The sequence below is a fragment of the Oreochromis aureus genome, linkage group 23 (genome assembly GCF_013358895.1).
Source record: "Oreochromis aureus strain Israel breed Guangdong linkage group 23, ZZ_aureus, whole genome shotgun sequence".
NCBI classification, from domain to species: domain Eukaryota; kingdom Metazoa; phylum Chordata; class Actinopteri; order Cichliformes; family Cichlidae; genus Oreochromis; species Oreochromis aureus.
Window position 1 is genome coordinate 44,135,818 of NC_052963.1, and position 20,563 is coordinate 44,156,380.

The 20,563-nt window shown below is 42.6% G+C and overlaps 1 protein-coding gene across 6 annotated transcripts in view; it reads left to right on the forward strand.

Moving 5' to 3' along the window:
* Positions 1 to 20,563, forward strand: part of LOC116333314 (zinc finger protein GLIS1) — an 82,304-nt gene that overhangs the window by 33,690 nt on the left and 28,051 nt on the right. For all 6 annotated transcript variants that reach the window (XM_039606666.1, XM_031756520.2, XM_039606669.1 and 3 more), the window contains 2 exons: positions 3,828 to 4,020; positions 5,280 to 6,810. In XM_039606666.1, the coding sequence (XP_039462600.1) occupies positions 3,828 to 4,020; positions 5,280 to 6,810 (1,724 nt within the window). The remainder of the gene's footprint in view (positions 1 to 3,827; positions 4,021 to 5,279; positions 6,811 to 20,563) is intronic.

Here is a 20,563-nt window from a genome sequence, read left to right on the forward strand (position 1 = left end):
GCTGATAAATGTCTTACATTCATCAGGTGGTGACAAAGGAAAATGTCCAAATGAAGGGCAGTGCTGTGCATATTTTACATATATAAAGAAACAAACTTTTGAATTTGATGGAAACAGATGGGACAGGACCACTATGTAACATCTCGTCTTCTCTTAACCAAGTCTGGGAACTGAGGAGACCAGTTGTCTGATATAGAATCATAGCTGCCCCACAGTCCTGGGTTGTCATAGTTTTGTTTCATTATGTGCCAGATGTTTTCATTTGGTGCAGTCCCAAGGTCAGTCGAGCACTCTTCTACCACCAAGCCATGCTGCTGGAATAGCCACAGTTTGTGGTTTAGCATTGTTGCTGTGAAAACTGTATATGCCTTTAAGCATTGATGGTGCCTTTCCAGATGTTCAGGCTGCTAACTCCGTATATACCCCTATAGCATCAGGCTTTTGAACTGAGCACTAATAACAATCCAGATGGTTTCTCATCTCGTATTTTCCAAAAAGAATCGGACCAAATTACAGTTTTCCACGTTTCCTCAGTCCATTTTAAAGAGCTTGGACCAGAGAAGACAGCAGTGTTTCTGGATACACTCACATGGCTTCTTCTTTGCATGGTAAAGCTTTAACCTGCCTTTGTGGATGGCACAGTGAACTGTGTTTAAGACAGTGTGTTCTGGAAGTGTTCCTAATCTCATGGAGTGATTTCCATGGCAGAATCATGCCTGTTTTTAATGCGGTTCCCTCTGAGGGCCTGAAGGTCACGGGCCAGTGTTTCTGGAATTGGGTTTGTAGTTGAGAGTTAAAAACACAGCTGTCTAACTGTTGAATTTTTTTTTCCTGCACATTTTTTTTAATGTAATAAAAAAAAAAAGGTAAAAATTGTCTAAGCACCTTGAGCCACACAAGAACTTTAAGCAAGTAAATACAATGTCAGATGAGCAAAAACAAAAACACTTCACGTATTGCACTGTGACAATTTATATTTCACAAAAATCAAAATGCAGAAACCGTATGTGAAATATTAAGTACACCCTTTTGAATTGTGAGCTGCCGGGAGGTTATTTATGAGGCTATTATTCTACAGTGAAAAGATTATTCACAACTGGAAAACACTTAAGACAGTTGCACATCTTCCCAAGAGCAAATTCACATAGGTCAGACTGCACAATGATGAGAGAAATGTAAAAAGGCCAAGAGCTGCATCTCAGAGTCCGCAGGCCTCAGTTAGCATGGTAAATGTTAAAGACCATGACGGTACAAATAGAAAAAGACTGAGCGGGCTGCCAGGAGAAAGCCTCCTCTCTCAGATAAGTTCTAAAGAGCAAAGCGGAGATGTTTGGCCATAATGCACAGCTCCACATTTAGAGAAAACCTAATACCTCATACAAATTGTCAAGCAAGGTGGAGGAGGGGTGACGATTTGGTCTTGTTTTGCAGCCGCAGGACCTGAGCACCTTGCAGTCATTGAGCCAACCGTGAAAGTATTTTAAAGTCAAATGCGAGACCATCTATTGGACAGTGTATTAAATCTTGGGGCGTACTTAGTTTTTCACATAATGCTTCTGCATTTTGCTTTGACTCGACAATGAAAGGTGTAATATGTCACATTATGTTGTTCGTCTCAGGTTATATGTCCCTAATTTAAAGACGTTCAAACGACTCTAAATACTTTTATTATATCCTGATATATAAAAGCTTAGAACTGACACAGGGTGCGCTTTCTTTCTTTCTTTTTTTTAGACTGTCCTGCAAAACAGCACCTGTTATTGTAAATCAATTTTAAGACAAGTTATCATCGTTTCTAGATATTTATCTTGTTTATCTCTGTTTGTAATTCCTTTTCATAGTGAACTTTTCCTGCAAACATTATTATTGTGGAAGCGAGTAACGAACACTGTCTCGTAATTCTTTTTAGATTTTTTTTTGGAGCACCTGGTGTCAATCTGATTTTGTTTTTTTATTATTAATAAAGGCCGGTAACTAGGACATATGTGTGAGCGTGCATGTGCATTCAGTCAAAGCCTGATTGATTTCTAACTTAAGGCGGGGAGATACTTGGTTCACAGAAACTCATTTGTATACACTAACCAGTGAGATGCTCAGCCAACAAATGGTATAAAAAAAATAAAATAAAACAAAATGAAGCAGTCCAGATTTTGATAAACAGAGTGATTTGTGCTGCTTGAAAACAGGCGAGAGCTGAAATTCATCTCGTCTTCTGTTAACAGTTTTGAGTGAAAGCAGCGTTGTTCCTGAAGTCCCTTGGCGACGCTGCACTGTTTGCGTTGCTCGCTTTGCCTTTTCTCTACTTCTTTGTGTTTCTGCTGTGACCCACGAAAAGACAAACGCAGTGGAGACTTTGGGCTCGTCAGCTGTAGGAAGGATTTGTGAAAATATGTTTGTTAAACTGAGGATAACATGACCACAAAGTGCCCTTGTTTTCTCTTGTCTTTTGTTCATTCTTATAACCTTTTTCCCATATTCCAAAATATTCCCTCCCTTTCTCTCTTCTATTGTTTACCCTTTCTTTCCATCTGTTACTAATGTCGTAATAGCTTTCTTACGCCTTTGTTTTTTCTTTTTCATAAATCCCTATTTTTGCATATGTTTCACTACATTTAGTAGATTTTCTCCTTTACGTGCTTTTTGTCTTTCTGTGTTTTTTTCCTGGACCTTCTTAATGTTTTCTTTCGCATACAGAATAGTTGGTTGGTTTTATTAATTATAGCTTGTAGTGTGTGATAACATTATCAGTAATATTGTTAGCAGAAAATTAAATTTAAGAAATTGAGTTAAGAAAGTTGGAACAGGGGACGCGCAGTCGCCTGCATGCGAGTGTGGGGATATCGACTTACCCTTCAAAAACATGTCCTCATACACCAAGCCCTCCCTTCCCTCACATTCATCCCTCTCTTAGTTTTCTGATTATATTTATGGCCACAATCATAAAGTATGCAGTCTTCATCAAGTAATCGCATTGGACAGTCAAACGTGTTACACACATTTGAATAAAACAAGTCATGACAGATTTGACTTTGGTAACACATTTTTCTTTTTTTTTCTATAAACAGAAAAATGAATTTTGTCTTCATAACTCCTCCAGCAGTTATGCTCCTTTTATTTATTTGTATATTATATTTTTAATTGTTATTTTTTATGAGATGATAAACATCTTTGTGTTTAGTGCAACAGCTCTTGAACTTTTATATTAACTCACCGCCTCCTTACATTAGACTTGTTACAAAATAAAAATTAGCCAGTGAAACCAATAAATGATAAAAGATGATAATAAATGATAATTGATTACATACAATTAAAATAATAGATTTTTATTTTATTTTATTTTTTTATTAAAGGTCTTGAAAGATACAACAGTTTCACTTCATTTGGCAGAGCTAGCTCTTTTTCCAAAATGACATTTGGAATAGAATTTCTTAATTACTCCAGTACTAATATGTGACGTTATTCTTACTGCCACCAGTTGGATATTGCCAAAGAGCTCTCCGTGTATCACTAGACGCAGTGATAGTTAAGGCAGCCAACAACTATTCCTCGAGAGAATATTCATAATGTAATAGAGTTTCAACATGTCCGTGATGGCGTGGATCCCATTGTAAACTGATTATTTTCAGCTGGCTATTTTTCCAGGACGGTCAGCAGATCACTGAGTGAGATCGCTTTGGCCAACTTTTAGTTTGAGAGTAACATCGGGTCAGTGTTCTGCTAGCTAAAACCATACCAGCGCGCACAAAGCATGTATTAGTCTGCTTTGACAAAAGGTGTGCAATTTGTGAAGTAGAGTGTTTAGTCATATTATCTCTGTCCGTTTCCAGTGAATGGGACCTACTGCTCAGAGAAGGATGGAAGTGCTGAGCTGGGCAATGGCGAGGGCACCCTGATGCGATGTGGGCAGAGCTTGCCGCTTCCAGCGGGGGGTCATTCGGGGGGACTTTACTCCCAGAGCCTCCAGTGCAGCAGACCTACACCTGACCTCCTTCTGCAGGATGGGCCTCATCAAGACGCCAGGTGAAGTGTCACTGTTACTCCCGTTTGATATCATATTTTTCCACTTCTGAATGTTTCCTGTTTGGTGTAGTGTTACTAACAATATGCAGATACAATATGGTTCTCATTATGTTTGCTATTGTGAATCAGTTGCACACATATGTTGCTGGACAGCATTGCCCAGCGGCCTCATAAAACACACTGAACTACAACATTTATGCTACACTAATGCAATTCCTCCGTGTGCAAATTGTGACTACTGTTGGTCAAGGCAGAAGTGGATTTGTCCTCCTTCTCCCTCCCCCGACTCCTTTCTTTCTGTCTCGTCTTAGCCATCCGGCTGAAAGTGTCTGGACAGACTTTCATTTCTCCCGTATTGTCTCTCAATATTTTCAGTATAGCCGAAGAGGAAATGAGGCTACTGAATAGGAAAAAAAAAGAAGAGGGGTCAAGTCTTTATTAACAGCAATGATGACAAGGCCTGCCAGTGGCTTTCTCCTGTCCCAGTTAGCATTAGTGCTGTTTTTTCCTGGGTGTGCTCTGGGGAAGAGACAAAGACGACAGGCCGGGGAAAAAGAGAGCTCTTCTCACATCACTCAGGGGCTTTGGACAAAATCCATAATGAGCCAACTGACAGGAATGATTATGTAGGAGATCACAGCAACGCATGGAGAAACATGACCTGGGTTCCCCATTCAGCAAGGCAAAGATTCCCACCATAATACACAGTATTGTAAATGGTGACCCTTCATAGGCTGCAATTATACCACCAAAACAGGTGACTCCCTATTTATCCCCACTGTTGGGTTGGGTTTAACCCCTTTGTGTCATCAAAGCCCGTCAGATGGACACACCAGCCAGTGGCCTCTCGGTCTCAGTCGCCATCCAACCCTCCCCCTCGCTCTATTATTAGTCTTAAATGCCCATTCATATCCCCTCACTACAAGAAGATCCTGTTTCATTTATTCATTAAAAAAAGCCACTTTGGATTATCAACAATTTATACTACTGTTCTGTTACTGTTCGCTTGTCATGGTCTATGTGATCCATAACTCCCTTTTGATACGGGAGGCTCAGCTGAAATATTTTAGGTTAGTGGGACTCTGTCAGCATTACATGATTTTCATTTTAAACTGAATGAAAAATTAGAGTATGAAACAACAGTATGACAAGGCAGAACACTGACAGCGATGTTGGTGGGAAGGATGAACCTGCCTATGTCTGTCAACAGGCACTGAGCTAATAGTGCTCACATTCCTTTTGTATTTTTCTCCCCGCAGATCCTCCTCTGCCTTCGAGAGGACCCTGCCAGGGGCCTCGCCCAGCCTGGGCTGTGGTGCCAGCGGCGCGCGCTCCTCTCTCCCTTACCCAGTCAAACAGGAGAGCTCGATGGGCTACAAGATCTCCAACGTGGAGTCTTCATCTCAGGCTGGATTCCAGGCCCACACTGCAGGCCAAGTTTTGGAGGTGGCCAGGGATGAGATGGTTGGATCACTGCATGTTAGCAACAACGGTAATGGCGTATGTGCAGTGAGCGGTGTAGGTAGCGCTGTGCCAGGAGACGCAGGACAACCGTTTAATAATGAAGATGGCTCCTCCCCGCTGGCTTTGTCTCCAATTGGCTCCCGTCATTCAGCGCGGCTGCTCAGTGCTAGCAGTCTGAAGAGACGCTGCCTGTCCGTGGCCTCGCAATCCACTGCCGCTGCTGCCACAGGTTCCCCCTCAGCTGTTGGCACCGCTTCTGAGGAGATCAATATCACCGCAATCATCTGCTCCTCCTCCCAGATGTCGATGGTCGCCTGCGTCAACGGGTTCCGTACTAACCTCTCGCCAAGCCACACCAGCAGCGCCGGCTTCTCTTCCTCCTCCTCCTCCTCTACTGCTTCCCCACCCTCTAACTCCTGCTCACGGGAAGCCCCCCAGAGGCCCCCACCACACAGCAGCCCCCAGCAGGCTGCACTACAGGAGAGCTGTCAGCTGTCCTCACCTGCCACCTGCCTGCTGTCTCTTTCCTCTTCCTCGTCCTCTTCTTCAGTGTCATTAGGGGAGCCGGAGCAAGGCCAAGGGCAGAGCCTGGGGCTGTGCGAGGAGCAGGGCTCCATGCTGCAGGGGCGTGGGGCTGGAGGAACAGCTGAGGGAGGAGTTGGAGGAGGAGGAGGAGGCTCAGACGGGTTGGGGCTACTGATGAGTGGGGCCCTGATGAGTGGGGCCCTGATGTCTGGGACTCTGCATTCGGGGCCTCAGGGTGGGGGTCTCCCAGATGGGGGCCAAAGATCTGGGGCTGTCCTCAAGCAGGAACCGCTCGATGACTTCTGTCCCAGCGAAGACAAACTCTTTCAGCACCACTATCATCATCACCATCACTTAAGCGGGCGCAGTGGGAATCTTCGTCACGCTCACCACCCACCTCGATCGGCCATGCCTCCGCCTTATCACTTGCACCAATATGTGGGGCCCACTCCCAACGGTCCGCAACACCATCACAACCAGCAGACAACTCCAGGCTCTTCCCTCGGACTCAAACCAACCTCTGGAGGCCCTGCGGTGGCCCACGCAGCCCCCGAGCCGGAAGAAGTCGGAGGAGCGCTGGTGGATAAACAGGTGTGTCGCTGGATTGACTGCAGTGCTGCTTTTGAGCAGCAGGAGGAGCTTGTGAGACATATTGAAAAGGTCCACATCGACCAACGCAAAGGTGAGGACTTCACCTGTTTCTGGGCTGGCTGTATTCGGCGCTACAAGCCCTTCAATGCACGCTACAAGCTGCTCATTCACATGAGGGTCCATTCTGGAGAGAAACCCAACAAGTGTATGGTGAGTCATCATAAACCACTAAGTTCTTCTCCCACCACAGACCAAAGCCAAAAGATTCAAAACATATACATAGAATACTGTAAAAAATCCCCTCGCAGTCAGCTTTCTTATTCTTTCTGAAGGTATTCGGTTGTATTTATTAGTTTAATATGAGTGTAGTTTATCTCATAATTGCAACCATCTGGGATTTTTTTTTGTTTAAATTAAACACAAGCACATATTTCACAACATAATACAGTACTTCAAGATGATTTTTTTCTCAGAAAGATACATGTTGTATCCAAAAAAAAAAGGACTGGCCTTGCTTCACTGCTGATTAAATTTCAACAGAAACTCTTATTTTGTTTTGGTTGAGAAACAGTTATGATTGTAATTCCCGTATTTCAAGTGGAACATGCAAAAAACAAAAGAGTTTTTCTTCCACTGAAGATGTGAAATGCTGTAAGAGTAGCAGTACTTCGTCAGCATAAATAGATTTGCGGTTGTATTTGCAGGTAAGGCTTCGGGTTGCACAAATCAACACACTAATCAGTGTCAAGCTGTCACCTCCCAGCGTCCCTTCACGAATGGAAAATGCCCTCCAAGCTTTAAAATGATTCAGTCCAAATACACAATTAGTGCACAATTTGTGTAGCAAGAAGCTGTGTTTATTTTCACGGGCACTTCGTTTTTTGAGAAGGGATTCAGATCGTGAAAAGCCAACACATATGGTTAACATAACCAAACAATGCCCGCATTTGATCCTTTTAAATGGGAGCTTTAAAAGTTTAGCTGTCCCACAAGTATTAAGTGAATTGGATTCATATCCAAGGCAAACATGAGGAGAAATGTAGTAGTCTGGAGAAGTGAGACACAGAGGCATCGTCCGTAACGTTCGCTTGTCTTGCTCAATTCCCGGCTTCACCCAAATCTCTCTGTCAGGAGCGGTCCTCTTCAGGTTGAGGAATTCATCCAAATCCAAATGCTAATTGAAAAAATGTATTTTTTTATCTGTAGCGTCTTGTTTTTGATATCCAGATCTTGTTTATTTTCCTAAAAAAAAAAACGCGTGAAATGACCTAAATGAGAGTCTGGTTTTGCCATCCTGGTGCGCTAATTAAGACATTCATGCTGAATCTGACTAATTCTCATGCTTGCTATTACACATCTGCTGACCGAAGGCAAAAAGACACAAACTCAACTGTTCCTGCTGTTCTCCCTGCTTTGCGTCACTCTGGGGTATTAGTGTCTCTGCTTCCTTGGCTCAGTAAAAATTTGGAAGTAATTTGCTGTTCGTGCCTAAACTGTTAATTCAGCTCCAGTTTTGCGTTGTATTACAGGCTTTCATTTGTCCCTTTTTTGTTGTTGTTGTTGTTGTTGTTATTGTTGCTCACTAAAGCAATGTGTGTTTGTGCAGCAGGCACAGCACGTCTGGGTGACACACGGCAGATTTATGTGTTTCGTATAGGTGTGCATAAATGTTGCGCCGAGGTGTGTTTCTGGAGATGTTTACCACATGTGAGCACGAGAACAATTCGACTCAGTGTGGACGAGACGCTGGACTTTGTCTGCGGATGTGAGGCACTGTGAAACTCACCTTAACCTCCTGTTTATGCTCAGTGCATGAAAAAACATAGTCACGGCAATGGTAGTACATTGACTCACTCTCACAATAGGAAGTATTGATTCCATGTGCAGTACAATGAATTGTAACACTCCTGCTTTTCCCCCAGAAAAAACCAACATAAATAAGAAATGGTTTAAAGCTTGCATCAACACATCTAATCATCTGGGATTTAATGTATGTTGATCCGGGACTTCAGCAGATAAACTCTGAGGCCCTGGGAAAATAAACACACTCTGTGTGTGTGTGTGTGTGTGTGTGTGTGTGTGTGTGTGTGTATTTGTAACTCTGTTTGTGTTTTTGTAGTCTATACACGTTTAAGTAAATGCTCTGCCCTCATTGGAAACCTTGTGTCTCTGTGTGCGTCTGAAAAACTTCTCAAGTACCTTCTTATTTTTTCTTTCTTTATTTTTTTTGGTGTCTGGGTACGTGTGCTTTTTGCCACTAGCACTGATGCCTCTTGTGTTCCTTGTGCTCGTGCAATAGACAAAGGCATTCAAGAATTCGAGCAATTCATACAGAGGAAACAGATGAGACATTCTGTTTTAGGACCAAATGCTCTAGAAACACCAGGGCTAATCCTTTTATTATCTTTCCAGCGGCAGATTCCAGCAGGCGCTCGTGAAGCGAGGACTGCCTGACATCCAAACATAACACATCTTCCCCCCTCCCTCCTGCTCCATATATACACTCTTTCTACTTTCTTCATGCAGCTGCACAGAATTCGCTTCATGCTGCATCTTGGCAGCAAAAAGTCATTATCACAGCACCACAGTCGCACCTCGTCCCCTGCGTGGGTCTGTCACACTCTGTACCTGCCTAATATTTTACCAAATGGCCCATTTGAGAAATAAGTCGACGACTGAATTTGAGGCTCTTGAAATGTTGCGCTACCTTTTTAGAAAATATTTTTTGTTCCCATTCCCTCCAATTAAAGCCAGCCCTGGGTTGTTGCACAGGGCAAGCAAATGCCGAGGGACACACGGGCGAAAAGGAAACAACATAATCTCTCTGCAATATCCTGTTGTGTTTCATGCCTAATTCACTTGTTGTTTTAGTTTATTGCATTTTTTCCTGTGTCTGCATAAATATTAAAAATATATCCAGCAAGAGCAGCCCTGTCATGGTCCTAGACTTTGATATTGTTCTTCTTTGTCAGAGGCCGACCTTGTGGATTTGCAGTGTCTGAAGGCTGCACTGGGAGCTATGAACTTCAGAAAACATCTTTCTTAAACCGCTGAAGCTCTGTGTGCAAAGGGCGGCGTGTTTACATGGCACAGTGACTTCAGGCAATAGTACAGTGTTGTGCTCTTTATTTGGTTGGTTTGGCAAAGCAGTTTAGATCAAATGTTGGAGAAAAATGTGCTCATAAAATTTTAAAACATTGGTGCGCTTTAAATGTTTTTAAAAGGGGCTTATGTTGCGGCGGGATGCAGGATTCGTTCTGCACTTCAAGCATAAATAAAATGTTGCTTATTCCAAGCTGTTTGTGCTAAATGTCATAGTAATGGTCTTTCAGAAGGATTTTGTAATTTTAGACAAACACTGTTGATGCGGTGAATTATGCGCAGCACATGGCAAGTGCAATTTTGTTTTCATATGGAAACATTATTAAAGCTTCATATAAATATATATGTTTTATGTATTTCAGGTAAAATGATTATTGAGTAGGATCTTGTGAAATAAGGAGATGTTTTAACTATTTCAAATGAAAAGAAAACTTCTCTATAAAAGGATACATTTAAAGATTTTCATGTTGCCAAAGGTGAGCCAAAGAGCCGCTCTTCCATTTCACAATGACAAAAGCCAGCCAGCATTAGCTGCTTAATAGCGCTCTTTCTAAACGTATGCACATGTGTGTATACGGAGACAAACACCAACACACGCTCGCTCTGACTGACACACAGTCAAAGGACTTGTTGAAGGAAAGTTGGATGTTGAGGCCTGCTGGAAAAAAGGCATAGATCATGGAATTTCCTCTTTCTTCACTGGTGTGAAACCAGCTAACATATATATTTAGATTTACTAGACTGTTTTTTGGAAGAGAGTGGCGAAGTCCCTCAGCAGCAGACGCTCAGATGTAGAGTGCAGCCTGCTGCCAAGATGCCGTGTGTTTCCTGGAGTAAATGGAGTCTTTTGTGAGCAATCAGCTCAGGTGCATGAGATAAAACAGGGAGTGCCATTAGCTAATTAAAACTGGAGTTCAGCACATGACCCGACTTTTCCTCCGAATGCTGCCTGAAACTGGAGCTGTGTGAGCACTGGTGCGGGTGGCGAGTGACGCAGATATTAATGTGCCCGTATGAGCCTCGGACACTTTAGAGGCCACAATCTCTGAGCCCAGCTTCTGACTCCATTCTTTTCTTTATTTCCTGCATACTGTTAAAATCGCAGGTATTCGTATTAAACATGGCCAAACTTTCAAATAAGATCAGTATATGAACAAGCTAAAAGCTCAGGCTTCAGAAATGTCCTTTTCTACTCCTGCACCTGTATGATGTCATTAAGTGCAGCCATCCCCAATATGGCTCTAAGCACTGAAACCATGTCCACCTGTTGTTTATGAGGTGCACCGAAGCCCACCATAAGATACATATGGATTATTTTGAACTGTGAATCCTGCAAAGCTACTTTAATAAAATCCCCAAATAAAGATGTCTGTGCGTGATTGCTCTGTGGCACACAAGAAAGCCAAATTACCAAAACAACATGTTGTGTTTCTGTAAGTCCAACAAACGCTGCAAGCTGCACACGCATATTCAGTCCCACGTGGTGGGAGAAGATGCGTCTGTGTATGGCTCATTTAAAGTAATCAGTGTCAACAGATGAGAAAGGCAGTGGTTTAGCATGTCAGGAGTAACTCCATGCTCGGGAAAGAAAGCTCCTCGTCTGTTAAGTTGGCGCGAATGCAAAAACCTAATCAGGACCTAATAAGGACCTGGAAGAGATCAACTTTTAGCACTTTATCTGAAGGTCCCTCTGCTACTCATTAAATAATTTTCAGCATTAGCTTTGTCATTCATTCCCCAGGCAAATGAGTTCATCAGGTAGCTACATAATTTCTTTCTACAAACCCATAATTCCATCCTGTAGCCATCCTCTGTCTTCCTGTCATATCAGCAGTGCTGCTTGGCAGTGCAGTCGTCATGCTATTAGTAACCCAACACTGTCCATATGTGATAGTCATATGATGAAATTGCTGGCGAAGGGGCTCTGCCACTGATGTTTTGGCATATAAATGAAAGCCCTGGATAGATGAATGTTGCTTGTTTTCCTTGTTGAGGAGCTCCGGCCAAATGCTTGTCAGGCCGAAAAAGTTTTCCAGTCAATCTTTCTCAGTAATGTAGTCCAGTACTCAAGAGTCTCCCTCCCAGCATCACCCCACCTTTCCCTTATTGTTCCGATCTGAACATGAGACTGCTTTGATGTATTCAACACACACTGAATCTACACAATGGCAAAATATGCCTCTATTTCCTCTCCTTACGGTTAGTGCTTTATTTAAAATAATAATAATTTGTAGTCGATTAAATATTAATATAATTGCTAGACTTGCTTTTAAATATTAAATGTAAGTTTATGCTGCCGTTGTGTACATGTACAGTAAAGTTTGCCAGCCCCGAGCTGGATAAAATATAGGAAAAAATATACATTAGAGTAGACTTATATTTTAAATGAAACGTTTCACAGTGATGAAAAATGAAAACACTGGATGCACAAATTCCTACAATAAAGTTATTCTAATAATAAGCAGTGACTTGTCTACTGCCGATATGAATATGTGATTATTTATAATTTAAGAAATAATAATAAAAAACAATAAAGCCTAATGGCGGATTCGTGGGTTAAAATTGTCATAAATAATCTTTTTATTTTTAATGCCAATTTTCATGCTTTAGGATATTTAATATGCACTGAAACAGACTCTGATTCAAACAGGTTGAAGATTTTCTCATTTTCATTTCATTTCAACATTTCAAATCATTTAACTCTGTTTCAGTTGTTTCTCGTTCTCACTCCATGGCACGCGTTAGCATGTCAAAATGGGATCGCTATGTTTCTAAGCTATTGCACAACAGTCATTTTTCTTCCTCTTTATCAAATGTCTAATGTAAAAATTGCCAGTGGCACATCAAAAATGCAGCTTGGTTGGTATCCAGCTTCACAACTTGTCTCATTGATTGTTTGTACAGAAGAAAATTGCCTGACTTGAGCCCATTCATCGCAAAAAGTGTCACCAGCTTACGTGTCTAAACTGCAGGATTGGAGCTGCTTTGTGTAGAGCTTTTGCAACTGGAGAAAAATGTGTTAGGACAGAATGTTATGTGAACTTTTAGCTTGGAGGAAAAAGTTTGTTATTTAGTTACACACCCACACACATGTGGACAGAGCGATGTAAATCAGTGCGTGTGTGGGCAGGTCTGATCTGTCTATAGCTAAACAACAACCGTCCACAGCAAAACTCCCTGTACGCTTCATGCTTGATTGATTCTTGCTTTTAGAAATAACCAACAATACATCACAATATCAGCAATAGAGCGTTTCTTGAAATCTGTATCCAGGTCACCTACAGCCTTCAACCTCATAACCTCATCAAAGCATGCAGGATTTGCTTCATGCGATCACACTTTAATCGCATTTCTCTGGAATGCCGTATTTTGAGTTTCCCCATTTCCTCAAACTTTTTACCGCACTCTGGTATCAGGAGCCGGGGGTGCGACTGGTCATACATTGCACAGACATTGTGTCATAATTGTGTTCCATCCAAAACCATAATTGGTTTAACCTCTCTACTGAGGCAGATCAGTTTACTAATAAATGAGCAATATGAAGCCGGATTGTGTGTCTGAGGTCTCCACAATGTTCAGACGGCTGTTTCGGGGATACGTGGAGCAGACAGAGGAGGGATTGATGGTGAAGATCTGTGAAATCTTTTTTAGACTCCCTTCTAGACTCCTAAAAATGACCCTGGTTGTTAGCGCTCAGTAGCAGTGCTTTCGCGCTGTGTGCAGTCACGGATCATGTGCATTATGTGTGCACAACCGTTTCTTTGCAACAGTCAAACAGATAATTATAGCCACAGTTTGTGGTATTTTATAAAGCTAAGGCATAACAGGTTCTTTCTCTTCTGAGGCTGCCATCCTCTCCAACTTCTCATATTCACACGCTGGCCTTGTTTTGTGCCAGACACATTTGTGCCACAGCAGCCGCTCTGTAAACATACCCACCAAACTGGCTGGTTTGTAGTATGTGTGCTCTGTGTCTGTTGAACAGAAGTAAATCTCTTAGTGCATCCATGTGTTTGCTTTTTTTTAAAAATTAGTTTTTGCTGACTCGTCTGTGCTGCAGAGGTCACTGCAGAGAATTTATCCCAGAGGAACATCTACCCCGAGCCATCTTCGCATCCCCAACCAAAAAAGCAAATAAGAAGGAAATTTATACACACCGGGACTACTTTAGTGTCAGGGCCACAGTACAACCCCAAGGCGACAGTATCCATTCGCCCACCCGGGCACGCAGTCACGGCACCAGACCTGCGAAGACCTGCAGCCAGCGTATATGTGAAACTGAGTTGCTACCGTACAAAATAAACACTAGGAGAAGTATGGGTAAATTATGTAGCGAAAGACATGTTTACGTTTAGGGTGTCAAGTTTAAATTATGCACCGTGGTGTTCTGTGGTTAGTGTGCCGGGTTTAATTTGAATGTTTGTGAGAAAAAGTGAAGGCTGAAAGAAACGGAGCCAGACAGGCAATCCAGCTCCACTGATGTCATCCCAAAAAATGACATTTTTGCCCAGAATTCATCACAAGGCATTATGCATGACAAGTGATTTGGTATGCACTGAATGCAGACGTTAAGAGCATTTTTGAAGCATTAGCAAGGCTGCTGCACACAGAACTTGAGCTTTTGATACAGGTCGATCAAGCTTTCAAAAGTGAGACCTTGTATATGTGTTTACATTGCCAAGACACTCAGTGTATTTCCAAATGCCCTCCAAAGATTGAAGAGAGATTCCAATGAAAAGATCAAGGTAGAGCTTTAAACTATGGTGGAAAATGGCGCAAAGCATTGATTGAAAGCAGTGGAGCAACGCATTTCTCAATAGGACATAAAAGGTCAGGATACACAATATGTTTCAGTTTCCTATTACCCTATTTTATGATTGTGTGACCCAGCAGAACTGGCACCACAGAGACTCTGATATTTAAGCAGGGATTTACCTCTCTCCCATAGAGTTTTATGTCCTTAATGATCTTTGTTGCTGTTCGCTTTTAAAAGCATCTGTTTCATGTTCAGTCTGTTCAGCTTTGGATTTAGTTTAACATCAACGTAAAAAGGTTTATTTCGAACCAGATTGCTTTCATTATTTGGGCAGAATGACAGTAGTACTGAGAAGCCTTTAAGTTAAAGCATATCCCTTTTCATGCTATGTCACATAGCAGCTGCCACTCAAGGCTACGTTGGATTCATATGAGAGGCAAAACAAACAAAGCATCAGAGTCACCCGTTCAATTTCTTTTCTTTTTTAAAAGAATAAGGCCAAGAAATTTAGATTAGGTCATGCATGAACTGAAGTGCAGTTAGGAAATAAATGTTGTATATTGGAAAGATGTTGTAACGGGCCAGTTCAGTAAGTGCTCATATTACACCTAAGATAAACATATGAGTGATGAGAAGTTTGAAGGAAATATTCTATAAATATGAAAACATCTACCACAGAATACCAGTGAGCAGCAGAATATTGGGTTGTTTTTGTTTTTTTTACTATTGATGGATCACCGAACGCAGGGTAATTTCACAGGAACGACTGGAGCAGTTTTACAGTGCAATAAATGCATCTTCTGATTGAACGGGAGGCACAGACGTGTAAGTGTCGACTGCATTATTGAAAATACGAATTGAGAACTCTATACTGAAATGTGGTCGAGTGATTTATTGAAATGTGAATGAATGGCGATGTGCTTGCGGAGAATGCTCGAGACATGATTGGACTTGACACATTGAATGTGTAGCGTGTCCTGATATATTGCAACCAGCCTTATCCACATAACTGGAAACTGGACCTCGAAGCCCACGGAGAGCAGAAAAGAACACACTTGGCACGGCGAGGAGTGAACAAATCTAGGGGCACCGTGGCATCGCAGTTGCACCACATTTCTTAGGCGGCAGCTTTTTTACCCAGAAGGCTTTGTGGTCTGGTCCCCCTCCAGAGGGTTGCATAAATGCACTCTCTTCCCCTTCACCCTCCTCGAGTCCTTGGGCTGGTGTCGATCACGGTGCCATGTTGACCTATTGTTTAATTTTGCTGGCATGTTTTTTGTCTGAGTACTACAGTACTTCTGGCATGGAAGTATTTTGATTGGCAACTCTCTGGCCTTCAGCAATGTTTATTTGTTGTCACGTCAGAGTTATAGAGTTGCCAGTGTATGCCACAGTAGGCGTGATTCTTTAGACAGCTGTGTCAACTCTTGGATTGTGGAATAGTTTGCCGGAGAGGGAGAAGGGCCTTCACCTTTTTTTTAACCTAACAGGCCTGTGTGGTACAGAAACGCTTGATTCCTCCTGTTCGTTATGTTAGGTCGTCACACACACGTTTAAATCACTGGACAAGATGGAAAAATAACATTCATCTTATCGGCTGAAACAACAAAGAAGGGAATGCAGAAGAGAAGAGTGTGCGTGTCTGCATAAAAATGAAAATAAAACTTGGCCGCTTGTAGTATGAACTATTCTCTGACCGCAGCAAGAATCCAAATTTTAACAAAATAAACACTTAAGCACTTTTATACTGTTAAAAAACAGCTACTGGCAATGTACTTTGGTTTACTGGGTAGATGCTGCGGTTAACTAGTGGGTGTTTTTTTTTTCCTTCTAGGGCATGAATGGTTAATGTCAGGAGCTGTGGTCAGAGCAGGGGCATCTTTCCAGACCTGTGGCAATGTGCAAAGATGCCAATTTCTCCATTACCAGCAGCCTTAAAACACTGAAATGAAATCCAGTCCCAAGACATGCAACATTTTGAGCAAGCAGGGTGGCACATTTTCTTGGACGGTTTTCAGTGTACCAGATTAAGGGGTATGCATGTAAAGAGGAAGCAGATGAACACAAGGCAGGTTAAAGTATAAAAGAAACTGAGTCATGCTTAAAAAGGAAAAGTCACAGAAGAAGGAGAAAATAATGGATGGCTGGTTGGAGCCAGTAAAAACTTTGCCTCAAAGCACAGACTAATCGTCACATTGGACTCGTTTTACAGCATGTGTCAAATAATTAATAAGACTCATAAATCGGATCAATTAAATGTCATTATTTTTGTCACCACTGGCTCTTGGTGAATTGGCGTCTGTCATCCCCCAATACCAACAGTAAAAAATGGAGACACTAAGGTATAAAATACTCCATTGCAGTGCAAGAGGAGCTTATTGGCTGAAGGGGGTAAAAGAGAGACAGCAAGAGAAAGCGAGAGTGCGAATGGAGGCAAGTGTGAGTGAAAGGTGCTGAATAGATTGAAGCCCGAGTGTTAGAGGATGCCGTAGCTCATGGGCCTGTCAAACAGGATCCTGCATTGACTGCCAGTAACATCAGTCCAGGCGCCGGCTCGGAACACAGATCATGTTTAGGATTTTCATTGCGTAACCTCCAGTCTGTCGTTTTCATGGCGGGTTCGGATTTCGTGAGTGGGTTTATAATTAATGTCTTGATGGTTACTAATGGCTGTGGCCCTGCAAGCTTTGTGTTGCACTCTAATTAGCCATTATAAATGGTTAGGATTGCTGCGACTGTAACCGTGCTGTCATGATACAAAGTGGGATGGCTCTTTCAGGAGCTGAAGGGAGGCATAATAGGATCATGTCTCATCACCAAAATAAACACCCAGAATGCTTCTCAAACTCAGTGGTCATTGCATCGTTAGGGAACACTGATGCAAGGAGATCTTACACTGTCCAAATCAATTCTTTAACAATTAAATTAAGCAAGATGTGGAACAGATTTGAAAAGAAATAGTTTTGAGAAAATAGTATTTTTCACTACATTGCTACAGAAAACAGTTCTGCGACTGAGTGCAGTGACCTGTTGGTCTTATTGGCTTTGAAAACAGCGACCAGGTCAGCAACCGATCGCAGTCAGGTGTTTTCTTCAAAGCAGCTGTGGTGCAGCAAGACAGTGATGAAACAGTCTGCAATCAGTTTCCAATTGAATGAGGTCAAATTGACAATTACATGCAATCTGTGCGTGATAATACGGCAAAAAGCTGTGATAAATCGGCAGAAATCACAAATCTGTTGCCGTCTTCACACTCAGAAATTCACATTAACTGCTTATATTCAGAGTCCAACCAGAACCACACAGATATTCAGACATTTCTCCTCAAACAGTGACTGCAGGATGGCGATTATCTGCAAAATGACATTGGTGCTTGACAGCCTTGCTGTTATTTAGGAATACAACCAGAATACAGCTGGCAATCTCCTATTGCAGAAAGATGCTTTGCAGACAAGTTGCGCTCACCGCACAGGTTGACTCAAACTGATCAGTGTCTTGGCAGTCGGTCTGCTTTTATAAAGGAGACGGCAAACTTTTGCCACAATCTGAGTTGGACTGAGGTTGTTTGAGGGCCCGTTGCCTCCTACCAGGCGACCTGTGAAATTACCTTGCAATCAAAAGTCATGGCCCAGAGGTTGAGCACGCAGGGGCCAAAAGAAAAAAAACTCAATGCAACCACTGATTTTTCCTTTTTGCAAAGAGGCTGCCGATCTATTTTTACTCTCGTGTCACCGAGGCACAAGCTGTTGATATGTATGCAATCAATAATACTGCTTTAAAATGAACTGCAGATTTGGCTCGTTCTCATTCAGTCGAGTATAAAATATGTCCATGTGAAAATTATTTCTTAACACCCTGATCCTTTGCCCAGAAGGAAAATTAAATATGCCAGTGCAATTTAGCTGGAATTACGTTTGGTTTTTCTGCTAACGCTCCATGATAGCACACAGTAAATATCCTTTTCCCTGTCAGTCCACTTCATCTCAATAAGAACGTGACGCTTGTTTTCTTTTTTTTTTCGCCTCAACCTGATGAACCCGTAAAACCCGGGCTGCCAGGTTTGAGAGGAAATCACATCTTAGCTCCCTAATGTGAAGCAGGGCTGCAGAGCTGGTCGACATTTGAATGAAGGTCTCTGGATCACAGCAGGTTAAGTGCTTCCATGAAAGCTCACCGTGTTGTTGTGCACCCAGGCTTGCACCATGCCAGGCCTCCACCGCGGGAGCCGGGGTTCAGATCCATCACTACACTTCCTCCTCAATCTTCAGCAAACAGCGTGCGAGAGAAACAAAACAGCTGGGCTGGCTCATTATGTGAGCCCCATTTAGTCATCATAGGAATGCTTCCTGTTGTGCCATCCACGTAGTTTTTAATCTGGCTCCAAAACTATTCAGGCATGAGTGCAAAATGGCTGTTAAGAACAATTTCTTTAGTCATTTACATGACTACTTCCTCCCACCAATTTATCGGCTGAGCTCTTGCTCTGTTTTCTTGTTCATTCGCATCTGGACAACACTCCTCCCTCACAGTCGTGTCTGTGTGTGTGTACTCATATCTCACCATTCATAAATCAAAAAAAAAATTAGACAGAGCTCAGGAGGCAAAGTAGAAAAGATGCTTCAAAGGAGGCGGGTGTGAATTAATTTCTCATCTTTATAAACAAAAAAAGCCCCTCGCTATCTTTGATTCTTTTTAACGCTCTATTCACAACAGATGAAGCTGGCTGCTAAAAGGATCTCGGTTCACACTGGAAATGATATGTGTAAACTATGTAATGCGAATGTTTTAGCCAAGCTGTGTTTAATTTTGTATCTTGACGAAGCGCATGAGAAACCTGCCTCTCCTTAGCTGTCTCGTTGAATCATATGGATATAATTTCATCCATTTACGTTTTTCTGCTCTTTGCTGTGGTTGCCACAGGGCATTTGGAAGCCGGCAGATTAAATGCACATGTTTCTCTCATCCGCAGCCGGGGCACTCTGCTCCACAGCCTTCCCTCGGAACAGATCCTGAAGTGTTGGTGGTTTTCCTCGTTGGTCAGGGCAGAGAAAGACACCTTGTGATAAACCAACTCATTCCCCCAAACTCCCTTTTTCATACCTATAATGTTATACAACCTGCTTTTGAGCATTGGCACTTTATACCATGTTTTATTTGGCCGTGTTTTCATTTGCAACCAACACTTCTTACCCTCGTCTTGCCTGCTAAGGAGCCTTAATGTATGTATTGGGTTAAAACTAATTATAGAAAAGAAAAAAAAGAAATAGTCTTGACTGTTAGGCTCAGAGGATCTTTCTGTTTTAATGGGGGACCCCCAGAACATGAGAAATCGGGAATTTCATGCTAGTTAGCAATTAAACTCGTTAGTGAAAGTGCTGATGTAGATCTACCTGCAGACCGATATGTGATGTAGGAGGGATTTGTAGCAACTCCATAAAGGTGAGCAGAAAATCCTGGAGCTATTTTTGTGGGGAGGGGAAATGACTTCTGTCAATGATGACCTTGGCTGCAAGGGCCACAGTCAGATATTATTTTTCAGGAGGAAAAAACCTCTGAATTGCTTCTGATTCTGTTCTGCATGGCTCCTCTTACGCCATTCATCAAGGCTTTTAATCAGATTTCTGTTACACGTGTCAGCAGCCATATTTCCCGCAGCACCCGTCCATAACGGCCAGTTTGTTCCCATCATCCGCAGCTCCGGCAGGTTGCTAATGAGCCGCTGCATGTGAGGAGAGCGGTACACTGCTGCCTTTTAGCTGAAACTGTTTGGCCTTTTACCTGCCAGTCAGGAGTCATTTCCCATGAAGGCCTCAGGCACGACGCACCGCCACTCTTCTGCATGCTGGGCCCATAATCTGTCTGTTGTGATCGGCGGCCTGTCCACCCTTTCAACCCACTCTCGCCCCCTTCAGCCGTGTCAGGACCCCGCTGTCATGGCCAATGTTTACTGTGCTACTGAGCACCCCCCAAATCAATGGTGAGATGGTGTCAAACGGGGCTCAAATCCCACCACGCTGCCAGTGCCACTCCCCTCGTGCGGTCATCTGCTGGTTTACCTTAGACAGAGGTTTTCAGAGAGGAAAACTAAACATGTTTAAAGCAATT